This window comes from Molothrus ater, chromosome 19 (assembly GCF_012460135.2).
Source record: "Molothrus ater isolate BHLD 08-10-18 breed brown headed cowbird chromosome 19, BPBGC_Mater_1.1, whole genome shotgun sequence".
Taxonomy (NCBI): Eukaryota; Metazoa; Chordata; class Aves; order Passeriformes; family Icteridae; genus Molothrus; species Molothrus ater.
The window spans coordinates 7,829,468-7,843,517 of record NC_050496.2 but is presented as its reverse complement, the minus strand read 5'-3'; the positions used below and the strand labels follow the sequence as shown (position 1 = coordinate 7,843,517).

General features: G+C 45.8%; 1 protein-coding gene across 1 annotated transcript in view; it reads right to left on the bottom strand.

Annotated features, from left to right (window-relative positions):
• Positions 1-12,752, bottom strand: part of HLF (HLF transcription factor, PAR bZIP family member) — a 35,604-nt gene extending 22,852 nt beyond the window's left edge. The window contains exons 1-2 of the mRNA XM_036394502.2: positions 12,434-12,752; positions 10,884-11,219 (exon numbers count right to left, since the gene is read on the bottom strand). Of these exons, the coding sequence (XP_036250395.1) occupies positions 10,884-11,219; positions 12,434-12,539 (442 nt within the window). The 5' untranslated portion in view covers positions 12,540-12,752. The remainder of the gene's footprint in view (positions 1-10,883; positions 11,220-12,433) is intronic.
• Between the last annotated feature and the right edge of the window lie 1,298 nt (positions 12,753-14,050).

Below are 14,050 nucleotides of genomic sequence, written 5' to 3'. Positions count from 1 at the left end.
AGACTGTGCAGACACCCCTTGATCAGCCACTCCTGAACACAGAGAAACAGCCATGAAGTGAGACACAACCTGGCCAAAGGATTCAACCTGAAAAACATATGGGATAACAGCTGCCCCCATGATCAGGTACTGTATTTTGATACTAGTGATAATAATGTTTTTAAATAAAGGAGTTAGGGAGAGAAAAACAGCATCCCTGGCCAGTGTCAGAGCTGCACGTGACCCCTGAGAGCAGATTACATGTGGATGCAGAAAGAAAAGCCCCCAGATACAAGACCTCAGAAGTACATCCCTGCTGCAGATAAGAGCAACTTGGCTGAAGCAGCCACCAGAGTACGTAAGAAAAGTGAGATTTGTTTACTTTCTAACAGAAATAAATTGATAAACCAGACACGTGCAGCACCTGGTGAAATCAGAGACGCACACGAGTTGACAATTACACTTCCAGCTCTTTCCTTCTCCTTGGCTAATGACTCCTTTTCACGTGTTCAGATCTGCTTCCAGACAGAGACTACCACAGTTTTCAACAATGACATCAACCGTATCGCACTGAGAAAATTGAGCAGATAAGAGACTCTGGAAAAGTGCTTCTTAAACCTGGTGATGAGCATGGTCCAACTGAAAAATCAGCCTTTCTGAGAGCAGCCACGTGATTATGGATGGATCAACATCAGGCCTTGCAGCCTGGACAATCCATGCCCTGATTTTTTAAGTGCCAAGGCACCCACAGGCAAGGTGTTTCAAGCAGATACCCAAACCACAGCTGTCCCACATGTGTTTACTGAAGGCTTGTGGTTTAACCTCCTCAGAAGGCAGATATGCAGGTTAACTTTAAATATGCTGCACTCTTCCCTAAGTAGAGAGTTGAGTGACGCAGGTGTTCACAAGGTCAGCTTCCTGCTCCCTTTTACTCAGTCGGTGTTGCTCTCAAAAAATGCTCTATCACTCCAGAAACAATTCAAAGAATGTTCTACCACTCCAGAAACACCTTCACCTGATGAGCAAGGCCCTGTGGCTTTTTTGCCTTTGTGAGTTAGTAGAGTAACACACATTAACAACACATGGCTGAGGAGCATGACACAATCTAGATATGTGATATATTAACCTGATCTGTTATTTACGCTCTTCTCTTCCCAGAGAATCAATCTTCACTATGGGCAGAGACATAACTCCTCTTGATACAGAGGGCAGGCCCCTACTGGTGACAAAGGCCATGCTATGGTCAGTCCCTCATGACTGACCTGCTTGGGTGGCTCAAGTTCCAGGAAAAGTCTGGAAAACCAGAGTAGGAATTAAACAACAGTGCCCCAAGGCATGCTGTATGTGTAGTTTCACTTCCCAAAGTCTTCACATTCTTTATTAATCAGAGCAGTGATCACCCAGTTGGAAAGGGTTGTGATTCTGTCCACCCTTTTTTAGTACTCCACCCTCACCCAGCAATAAGCAGAGAGAATTGGGCCGTCTCACAGGGCAAGCCCAGTGTATAAAAAAAGATACACCAGATCAAATTACCTCAGGATGAATGCAGCACCAAAAATTAAACAAAAACAAAAAACCAAAACCATTGAGCAAACATATACTAGTGTGAAAATTTTACTTTGACATTGATGTGCTGCTGTGGTATACTTCAACAACAGTGAGCTCATCACCTGCAGTTATTTCAGATCTGTATCTGCTTTTTCACTCTTCAAAAAAAAAGGCAGACAAAAAATTTGCAGCATTTCCCAATAAACTTTCTCCAACTTAATCCTGAGGAAGCAGGAAGAAACCCTTTAGTGTATTTTTAAACAGTTTTTTTTCTTTTTTAGAGACATTTAATATTGCATGTGCCACAGCCAGACCAAACAGATTCTTAGAACTCAGGTAAATGTTACCTTACCAGAAATGGTACTAAAATGTCTTCATGCTGTGCTGGAAACAGAACGCAGGGACACAGAGAGGTTCTCTCAGGTTTGTAAATGCCCTGCCAAGGATGTATTGGGGCAGAAAGAGCAGGGAAGTCCAGCCAGCAGTGCTGCATTACACCGAGAGCAGCTTGTGTCACTACAGCTCCATCCTGACACACCCATATTTTACAGCACAAAATGTACTGTACAATTCACAATACCAAGAAACTCAACATATCTAATCTGGCAAAAAAACAAAGTCATATCAGGTTAATCCAATTCTTAAATTGCACAACTTTGAAAAGCCAATAGCAAAACAAATCTTCCTCCTCACTTGTGCTCCCCCAGCCCTCCTCCCAGTGCACATACCCTGCCACGACCTACTTTTCCTCTTTGATCCCTCAACATTTTTAGCCCACTCTCACTCTCCTCTGTTCCTCTCTGACTCCTGACCTCGCTGCAGCCCAGACCCCGGTGGCAGGGTGGAAAATTTCCCAGATCAGAGCCAGCTGCCTGTGCCACAGCTCCGTGTGCAGTGCGGGATGAGCGGCGGGATGCGCGCACAAGGTCACTTGGACGCCCACCCGCATGTGACACTGTAATAATTGTGATAAGAGCCATCAAATCTGAACTTGGATCACTGCAAGGGAGTTTCAAACGAGGCAGCAGAGCTGGGGTGACTCTGCTGCACAAGAGGAAAAGGATACAGCAAGGATGCATAGAGCTGAGAAATTTTTTCAGTAAAATAACTGTGCTTGGCTTTGGAGAGGATCAAGACCATTTCATTGCATGGGATCAGAATTTTCAAGATCTTGCTTACAAACCTTACAGCTCGTTTTCTAAATTTTCTTTATAAATGAAATAATAGAGTCTCATCTGATCACAAAACCTGAGAAGCTGAGGAGTTCCAAGGAAGAAGAATGGCAGAAAAAGTTTGACTCCCCTCCCTCCAACACACACTAAACCAATTAAATTTGGTTTCTTGCAGATTCTTTTCTCAAAGTGAATTGACATTTCATGGTGTCTAAAAGGGTGTCAGCTTTTCTAAAAGCATTTCACACAGATCAGGCATTTTAAAGGTCCTATTTACCTTTTCTGATGTCGAAAATGCACATTTGCATTACTCTTCATACTCAGCAACACATTCCCATCCTATATGCCATCATACATCCACTCATTTATTTTCATAAAATTTTAGGACTGTAATCAATTCTTCAAAATCCCAACTTTCTTAATACATTTGGTTAAAATCTGACAATATAATAAAAAATCAGCAAGCAGGAACAGGCAAGAGGCCATACACTCCCAGCATGACCAGTTTTGGTTTGTTTTCATAGAAAAATGATAACAAAAAAATACCCCAATGCTCATCTCTCACAGCAAGCAAATGCTGCAGGAGTTATGTGCCTAGAAGGGCCAGTGCCCCACCAAAGGGCCACAGCTGCAGGGACTGCAGACGTCACCAAAATCCATATTTCCACTATGCAGCACAAAGAGAGGCAGCAGTTGAGGGCTGATTGCTGCAGGGCCCGTCAAATTCAGTTTAACCCTCTCTGTTGCAATGAGGAGGAGGATTTGGGTTTGAGTGCTTGGTTTCCTACTACTTAATAAGCATTACTACGGCAAAAACACAGCTGGATTTTTTAAACAGATTTATTGGTGGAATAAGACAAATTTCCAAATGTTGCAATGGTGAGTTGGTAAAAATGACTGAATTGTTTTAAGCCATCTCTGCTTCAGCACAAGCCATGAGCCTGTGCTTTATGTTCTGCAGCCTTGGTCTTCTACAAGAAGGTTTGGTGCTGTTATTTCAATAATCTTGCTGTCCTAAAAATATTGATTGCTCCATTAAACACATTTCTGCAGTATTTTGTGTTTTGAAGTTTCACATTACTGTTCCTCCATTTTTTCCACATGCAATTTACAGTTTCCTTCCTCTCCACATTTAATTTCTGTTGGAGTGCTTTCACCTGTGCCATGAGTGCAGCATCACCAGCTCACCTCAAAGACACCAGTAGTCACATAGACATTAAGTAAGCAGGAAGGTTTTATTGCAAGTGCTTAAAATAAAACTTAAGATCCAATCATTGCCATACAAATTAATTGATCTAGCTGTAGACAGAGAACCCTGTTCATTCATTTGTTTATTAAATTCAGGAGAACCAACCAGTTCTGTAATGAATTACTTAATCTTTGACCTATTGTCCATAGCCATGTTCCAGAACAAAGAATTTACAGCAAGCTGAGCTCCCTAAGGCTAATTGGAAAAGAATGCTTTTTTTAAACCATTCTTTCTCCATCTTCAACAAATCTTTGCCAAACTCTGTATTTTTGCCTTTCTGCTTTATAACTACATATTTAAGGATGACATTTGGTTACAGGTGAGTTATTGCACCAGTTCACTGTAGCTTTTGCTTGTAGGAAACACATACTAATGAACCCAGCTGTGGGTTCCTGTTTTGAGTAGTAATCTACATTTGTGTTCCAGTTAACAAGGAGCTGAGTTTTCTAGAACCCTAATGCAATTTGATTTTTTTTTTATTTCCTCCTACAATAGCCATACACCAAAACAAAGAGCTCCAAGATGCTCAGTGCCTGTTTTCATTAAATTGCAAGTAAAATGAACAAGAGAATAATGCCAGTGGGATGAAGAGCTAGAGCTGTTTCTCTCCATGTTGAGCAGAGAACCCTAAAGCAAGAGCTTGCCACATCAGAGGAGCTAAGCAATGGTTTTGGAGGGTGCACAACAAAAATCTGGCCCAAATTTAGCCCTGGCAAAACTTAATTGAGAGAATGGGACAGGGAAGCAGAACTGTGCCACAGCTTCAAGTGTGTTAGAAATGTGAGAGGCTGAACAATATTTTGCATTTGTTTAAAACTTGATGGATAGCAACTCAGTCATGCAAAGCTGAAGTGCTATGAAGAGCACCAGAATAAAAGAAAAAAAAAAGAAAAGAAATGTTGCAACACATGCTGCCTTACACACCTGTGTTAGCTCTCCGCACTGCAACTCTCGAGCTCTCAGGACCAAATTCAGCTTTGTGATAAACACAGAGCTTCTTTGTAACCATTTGTTCATTTTTAAAAAAAGATTACACACGCTGCAAAAAACCATTTGCCATAAATTCATTTTGACACAGTTGTGCATTTGACACTCATTTTCTATACCAAATGATTATGTATAACTTAGTCCATTAAGTGGAACAGATTTGAGGTTTAAGCAAATGTTTTTTTACAGAGCTTTCATTATCTACTTAAGATCAACCCACAGTTTTTCTTGAAAATAACTTAGCTGAAATATTCTTTTCTGATCATCAGTCTTCTGTGAAATTCAGACAAAATATTGAAAATATATTTTATTTGTTATGAAAGAAAGACTAAACAAAAGGAAAAAAAAAGAAACCTATGCTCAAGTTTTGTGTGATATAAATACTAAACACCTCCATAGTGTACTGCCAGGCAACCAAATGATTTCATAATGCATGCAGTCCTTTTTACTGATGGTGACTAAATCCTTTCATCCTGTGAAAACTCCACTGGCCACTGAGAGCTGTTACCCCCTTAAAAAAATTCCAGAAAGATGAATGACAAGAGAGTGAATGGTGACATTTTGCTGCTCCACCTGGGAGGTGACAGAGAGCAGTCAACAAGCTGCCTACCTGCTGAGCAACAGAGAAATCAGGGAGACCACATGAGGAGCAAAGTACTTATTGCTGAGATTAATTGGCAGAATCTGGCCACTGCAGCTTCCACAATTGCCAATTTGCTGTCATAAAAATATGTAGAGCTTGAACAATTTAATGTGTTTCCTAGTAGCTTCATCTAATCAGATAATAGTGGTGTCTTTGTATACATCTCCTGATGAGGTCTTCTCTCTTGACTATAATATATTGTTTTATGAAAGACTTCAGGGTGTACTCGCTCCTTAAAAAAAATCGAATCACTGCACTGAGAACCAATCACTCTGCAATGCACTTTGAGATGAGAAGCAAAGTTCTGAAAAATACATTGTACTTTTCTAATACAAGCTTGACACTCAAGACATCCTTGAAATATCTTTAAGGGGACCAAAAAAACCCCCAATCCTAGGTGTTCCCTGTGCTTTCTTCCTAAGTCTGGATAGCCCTTCCTTGCACAAGGCCTCTCCCTGTACAGCCTAACACCCAAGATTGTTTCATGCTGTTTACTGTTTGAACTCCGAACTAACTTCAAGTTCTTTCACGCAGTCAAGCAATTATTTAACCAATAATCAACATTTAACTGTGAATATTAAAATTAGCTCTCTTCAAGGAGACACAGTGTTCTTGCTTCCAGCATTAACAAGCCTGTGCGTTCAGCACTTTTTTCCCCCCCTTATCATGTGACAGGCTATTTTTAATATTTGCCTGAATATATTTTGCATCCTCCTTTGATCCAGAGAGCAGTTTAGCGAGGCTTGCCCGCGGATCGCACTCCCTTGGCAGTGGCAGCAGCGGTGCAGGGCGCAGCTTTCCCATCTCGCTGCAGTTTGGGCCCGCGCTGGCGGCGGCAGGAGCGGAGCTGAGCCGAGCTGGGCTGCACAGGGCAGGGACACGTGCCTGGAGCACATGGTCCTGCAGGCAGCCCCAGCCTCACGTGAGGCTCAATGTGAAGAGCGGCTCCTGCACCAGCCTGCCCACGGTGGAGCTGCTCATTCCCATCCTCACGTGGGAGGCCAAAGGTCAGGAAATTCCCGCCGAGAGCCCTTGGCCTCTGGGAGAGAAGGGGTTCCTGCAGCGCCCGGGGACGGCTTGTAAACAATGATTAAAGCTTAGGAGAGGATTCCACGCACAGGCTGGCAGCTGGGAATGCTGCCCTTCGCTCTGCCAAGCTGTGCTGGAGGAGGAGATCACGTTAAGAAAGGCAGGGGAAGGAAGGCTGCAATCCAGGGAGTGCTGCACACACACCCTTCGGGGTGCCCCGGCAGCACCTCGCCCCGCAGTGAGCTGCGTGGAGCAAGAACAGCCTCTCCCAGCAAGATCACTGAAACCCACCCAGTGGTGCCTGCTCTCAGTCACTGCAGCTCCGTGCCTGCGCAAGAAGCCAGAGGCAATGGATACTGTGCTCTAGACAGAATATCAGGACTGAGCAAATACACCACAGCGTTTCATAAAAATCTTTGAGGGGTGGGAGGTCTAAGTGCACTTCATATGGAAACAATTCTCAGCTTTTTGTTTAATGTGCCTCTAATTTTACTTTTTTGAGTGAAGACTTGCAGATATTGCACATAGGTATATTTCTGCAGTGGATTACAAAGCTTGTTTTTATTTTTTTTTCTTTCCTTAAATAATCTTTGGCAAATAATCTAAGGCACCCAGCCATGCAGCCAGAAAACCATCATCAGAGAACACAAAGAGGGAGCTCTCTCAGAGCCCCCAACAGCCCTGTTCTCCTTTGGAGCAAGGCAGAAACAACACCTGGTTATCACTGTGCCAGCAGCATCCCTGTGACACAGCCCCACATCCAAGGCTTTTTGGTGGCAAACAGAAAATTCATATCTAAACCACAAAATCCCAGAAACCTTCTAGTTAGTATTCTTCGCCAGATCTAGCTGATGCTTCTCTAATTCACACCTTTCAAACCCTTTATAGTACCTGCCCCAACCACCTCCATCAGGGCTACACGGGAAAGAGCCAGGTGAAAAGCAACAACCAACTAGTTACTTGCAAAATATACACCCTCCCTTTACATACAAACAGCTAAAAATTACTCCAAATTTCCTTAAGGACTCTGCATTTAAAAATGGTGATTGACGTTCCACTGAAAGACTACATAAGGTGTACAACATGAAGAACCACAAAAGTGTGTTTGCAGTAATGGGTTACTCTGAAAGCTTCATAAAAATCTGGAAACCTTTTTCTGAGGAGACCACAGATTTCAACCAACCTACCAGCATCCAATACCAACACAAGCCAGAAGTTTTAAATGCATCTACGCATGACAATGAATGTTGGTCTGCAATGCTAAAAATAAATCAAAATACTATTATTTATTAACAAAATGAGCACTGTGAAAGATAAATACATGGTTTCACTCTTGCAAGTCATTATTCTGCATCCCTCATCAAAACAAAGCCAGAAATTTCTGTAACTACATTCCCTGAACAGAAATGTATGGGAAGTAGGTGGTCGCTTTGTTCTTTGCGGATGATAAACTGGTGAGCCTAAACATCCTTCCATCGACCAGACAATCTGAGCTGAAAATACAGAATCCTTTTTGTTGCCATTACGTTTTTTAGCAGGGAGAAAGAAAATCTGTGAGGATTTTGGTAATGTCACGTCCACAGTCAGGGTCAGCACAGCTTTGCTGAGCCTGATGACACTCAGGGAATGCCAGTGCAGATCTCCTGATCTCTTCCAGACACAGCACAAAACACGTTTGGGCAACACCACTCACTCCTACAGACAGATGAGGCTTGTGCTGGAACACATGCACAAAATTAAATCTCCTCCTGCTGCTCTCCCATGGACCATCCCTGGCCCAGGCGTGTCCCTGAGCCCCAGAGTCACAGCCGGGGCTCCACGTGCAGGGGGATGTCCCCCCCATGGATGTCCCCCCCGACAGGGCACAGCCGGGCTGGCAGCTGTGACCACCTGCACGTGACCCCGGGGCCAAACCCCAGAGCCACTGAAAGAGGGACAGGAGCAGCACAGGACTGGACCCTTCCTCTAGCCCCACACGCTCAAACAGGCGCCCATTGCAATGCAGAATTCAGAAAACACACCAGTGAAATATTTTAGAATTACTATCACCTAAAACATTCCGTTTTCCTGGAAGTAGTAGGATCACATGGAATTAATCTGTATTGAAATGGTATACTTCCTACAACTTGTTCTTTGCTTTATTACAGTAACACAAATCACAACACTATTCTGGAATGATAGCTCACACCAACTAAAAACCTTTCTTCATGTGAAAATTTAAAAAATCTATTTTAAATGTTCTAAGATATATTAAGCAACAGGCTCCATTACAATGATTTTAACATTTACCTCCCTATTTCAAAGCAGCATATTTGCCTTGGCCCTTTTATGATAACTCTTAAATGTTCATTTTTACTTTTACTAAATTGTAAAAAAAAAATAAGCTCCTATATTCTCAAACTTGCTCGAATGCTAAACTGTGAGATGGTCTTCGCTTCAGTACTGATTGTCAAAGAAAGGTTTTCACATGACAGCACATAAAAATTTCAACAACCTGATGATAAACCAGACTACTGTTAATTAAGCTGCACTTCCTATCTGTAATGGGGGACAAGAAAATATTATTTAAGAAGACAAGTGAGCTCCCTTAAAAAAAAAAAATCCACAACATTTAACGAAAAAATCTATTCTTGTTAAGGCAAGATGGTGTTGGGAAAAATACCAGCAAATTTAGATGTTTTGTCCTACCCCAAGAGACATAATGTCCTTTACAACAGTAAAAAAGTGCACTGTGAGATAAGTTTGCAACCCCGAGCTGCAAAGGGCTCAGGATAAACTGAAAAAAATCAATGAGTTGAAAAGTCACACAGATAGCTGATTACAAATAAATTCTGACAGGTGATCATTAAAAGCCTGGCTCACTACTAGGCTCCTCTGAAAAAAGAGAGAATGGGGACAGATTATCTGCTTTTAATTTTGTATGTGCACAAGTGACAGAAAACGATGTAGCACATATGCACTATTTTTAAAGCTGGATCAGAAAAAGCAATGGGTTTCATGTTCTGCTCTTGCCTACTCCAAATATATTTTAACTTTGGACACCCTTATAAGTTATTAGTTAACCATGAAAAGCCTTGAACTGAAACACAAAGCAAAGTCAAATCCACACAAAGTAAAAGTAAGTAAATGAAATCCATGACTAAACACACAGTCCTGATGGGGGGGGGGCAAGGAGTATGTTGACAGGTTTGGGGAGCTTTGGGGGATATTTTATTTCTTTTTAACGAGACAGGAACGTGGCAGACTTATAAGACATTTCTATTTCATCCTGCTCCACAACTTTTGCCTCTCTATTTATTTATTTTGCCTCGTTATCAGATGATTCTGACAATGACTTCGCACACTGAGCATGGCAAACGATCAAGCAGAAGGGAGAGGAGTGGTTTCCTGCTGCCAAGAGCACACTTTGCTCCAGCACACCACCTCATGTGAGCAGAGGAGCACAATAAATAAGTCACTCTCTGTATTTATTATTTTTTAAGGAAAAAGGCAAAGCTCCATGTTTCCCAAACTTCAATGTTGACACTCTTCCACTGCCCATGATCTCAGCCATGCTGGTGTCAAGCCAGAGGAGTTACTCTGGATTCGAACTGGTGTCTCTAAAGGGATGATCTCAAGTGCTAATAAAATAATAAAAGACTTCCACTGACATCAGGCAGGCTGGAATTGTGCATTACAACCAGGCCTTGGACTCCATGGGGTTTTCTTAAGCGTAAGGTGACTACAGATGCTAGTTATGAACTCAGGTCAGAGTTACACTCAGTTGATGCCAATTTAAGCAATATTATAATGTTGTTCCAAAACTCAGTTCCTGTGGCAAATTTTACTTTGCTCAGTAGAGAGTAAGATTATGGCCAAAATTTCAAGTAAGAAGCATTAACCTTTAACTCCAGAATAACTGCCCACTCCTGTGTCTCACATCAAATATTGGCTTTAGGAATATTCTCTTTCACAGTCCTTTTCCCTGCTCTTTTAAGACTGTGGCATCTATGCCATTCTGTCTGTGGTCTTTTTACTTGCTAACAGCTAAGACACCGACTAAGATAGCCAAGTTTCCATGGAATTCCCAGAGCTTTCCTTCAATAATTTAAACAAAAATCCTGGTGGAGCAGCTTAGTGATAACTGGAGCTATTGTTTTTATTTGCTGGAGTGTGAGTGACAGGAATCCTCTGGGCTCTAAGCTGCCTGTCAGCTGCACAGGGAGAAGCAGTGATTTACAGTGGGGAGGAGGGGTTCACGCCAAATTCCACAGGGGAGTTCTGAGGGCTGATTTACCTGGTCTGACTGGGCTCTGCATGCAGTTCTGCGACACCATGCCTGGATGGACTGAAGTAGAAGCCCTGCTGCTGAGGTCCATGACAGAAGGTGATGCTGAGGTAGCTTGCTGGAGACCTGACTGGTGTGGGCTAGGCTCGTGCTGGTTTGGGCTGGGTGGAATGCCATTTTCTGAGAGGAATTCTTCCAGGTCCATGTATTCCAACTGGAAAGTGTCTCCATCATATGGCAGTGTCTTGTCCCATAATGTTGGACCCAAGAAAGCTGACTGAGGGACTGTGGTACCGGTGCTGTCATCATCTAACTTCTTCTCTTTGTCTTTTTCTTTACCGAATGCTTAAACAAAAACACATAACAAACATGTAAGAATTCAGTAATTAAATCATTAACTACTATTACTTCCGTTATTTCTGCTCTACTCTCAGGTGTAAGAAAGGAGTATTCCCTTCAAAAAAGTAACCCCTTTGACTCACACTAATTGGAAGAGAATTGAGGGGTCATGTCAATGAGCACCTTTGTGGGAACCAACCACATTTTTGAAATTGCCCTTTGTTTTTAGTTAACAGCTCCACTCCATGCATAGCTTTGAATGTTAGCATCAAAAAGTACTCAACAGACTTAAAAGTGAACATTTAAGTATTCCAGCAAACTGGAAGCTATTGATATATTCTGTTGAAAAGAACAGTCTTAGCCTGAAATCCCTGGGATCCCTTAGTTTCTTCTAAACTAAGATCTCAATCTTGTTAGTCCTTGGCACAAGCAAAATAGTCCTCAAATTCTGCACTTCTAAATGTTACTAACATACAGTGGCAAAGGCTGACAGAACAGAGCTTTGATGTGCAGAAGACACAACAAAATATTCAAAGGTAGAAGCAAAAAAAAAAAACTTAACTGAGGCTTCCTCATTTCTACAGCCCCCAGTGATTTCAATGCACGTTTTGTAAGGGAAACGCCTGATTTCTCTGCAAGATCTGCAAGAATCTGAACTCCTAGAGCTTCCTGTCAGCTACCAAGCCTTCGCAGTATTTTATTTTTAACCTCATACAACAGCCCCGGTGAAATCCTGCGAGTCGCTTGGCAGTGGAACTCGGAAAGACGAGGAGACAGGAACTGCGAGACCTTCCCTCGGTTTCTGCTTTTCGTGCGCGCTCGATCCGTTCGCCATACGTGTTACGGGTATTCCCGAGCTGCCTCCCTTCCCGGGGAAACCACAACTTTCTCCCGATGAACCGGGGGACGCGGGGCAGGGAGCAGTTTGTTGTGGGGCCTGGGATGGGGATGCCGGCCCCCTTTACCCGAGGCACCGAGCGCCCTTGGCGTCCATCCACCGGGGCCGGAGATGGGAGCACCGAGCGCGTCCCGTTAGATCGAGCCGGGGCGGCCGCCACTCCCGCAGAGCGCCCCGAGCGAGGCGTCCCGGGGCTCAATCGCCGGGGGAGCACCCGGGGCGGGGGGGCCGCAGAGGGACGGGGGAAAGGGAAAGCCATGCCACGGCCCCCGAGTGACAGCGGGACCGGGGCGCACTGCGAGGGGTCCCGGGGAAGCCTCACCGTCTTCGTGAGAGAGCGGCAGCTTGAGCGGATTTTCCAGCAGGGACTTCAGCACGCCGTAGGTGGGCGGCAGGAACGGGGGGTTCAGCGGGAGCGGCCGCGACATGGTCGGTGGGGGCTGCCCGCGGCGGCGGGGAGGGGGCAGCTGCGCGGCGAGCGGTTCCTTCCCCCTTGCTGTAGCCGCTGTCGCGGCGCGGGTGAGCCGGGCGTGGGGCCGGGCCGAGCGCCGGTGGCGAGGGGCGCTGGGGCCGCGGGACAGGGCGCGGACCGGGCGCGGGTCAGGCCCCTCCGCCGCGCAGCTGCTCCGCCGCCGCCGCCGCCGCCGCTCCCGCCGCCCGCTCTGCGCCGCTCTGCGCCCGCCCGCCCCGCGCCCACGTGCAGCCGCCGCCGCCGCTGACGTCACGCCCGATAGCGGCCCCGCCATTGGCGCGCCGGCCACGCCCCTCCCCGGTAGCGGCCACGCCCCCCGTACGCCCCGCCCCGGCACGCGTGCGGCCGGTCCCGGGGGGGCACCCCGGGACACCCGCTCCGAACCCCCCCGCGGGGCCGCAGCGCCTCCCCGGTAACCGGGAGGAATGTGTTAATGAGATGTTAATGAGCCTGAACGTTTGACCCCGCTCGGGGCATCCGAGCGAGGCGGCTCCCCCGGGGCAGCGGGACCCGGCGCTGCCGCGGCGTGAGGGGTCCGGGCTGCGGGGCACGGCGGGCGGGGATTCCCAGCCGTGTCTAAGGGAACCGGTCGTGGGCTCTGCGAGCGTTTCCCACCGAGCTCCCCCTGCCTCTCTGCCGGGTGTAACCCTGGGGTGACAGCACTGTCACCAGCATGAGCAGGGCTCTCACCACCTCACAGAAACCTTCGGGCTGGAAGGGACCTCTGGAGATCACCCAGTCCCACTCCCCTGCCCAGGCAGGGTCACCCGGGGCAGGTGGCACAGGAACGTGTCCAGGTAGGTTTGGAACATCTCCAGAGAGGGAGACTCCACAGCCTCCCTAAGCAGCTGTTCCAGGGCTCTGCCACCCTCAATGGAAAGAAGCTTTTCCTCACATTGAGGTGGAACATTTTGTGGTTTAGTTTATGGCTATTTTTCCTCATCCTGTTACTGGGCACCACCAAGAAGCGTCTGGACCCATCCTCCTGGCGCCTGCCTTGGAGATACTTATATGCATTAATGAGATCCCCTCTCAGTCTTCTCCAGACCAAAGAGGCCCAGCTCCCTTCAGACTCTTCTTGTAAGAGATGCTCCAAATCAACTTTGGGCCTCTGCTGGACCCTCTCCAGCAGCTCCTTGTCTCTCTTGTCCTAAGCAACCCAGGATGAGAACCAACATTGCAGATGTGCCTATCAGGGTCGAGTAGAAGGAGAGGTCACACTCTTCCTAATGCACCCCAGGATCCCACTGCCCCCCAGGGCACATTGCCAGCTCATGGTCAACGTCTCATCCACTAAGACTCCCAGGCCCCATTTTTGCTCAAATGAGACTTTCCTCCCCACTCACCATGATCCTCATTCAAGCACGGATGACTTTCCATCTGCTCTGGCTTCAGCCCATGCAGGCTGTGCAAGAACTGCATTAGGCCCAGAGTAACTTCACCCTTCAGGTGCATGTGGGCATCTGT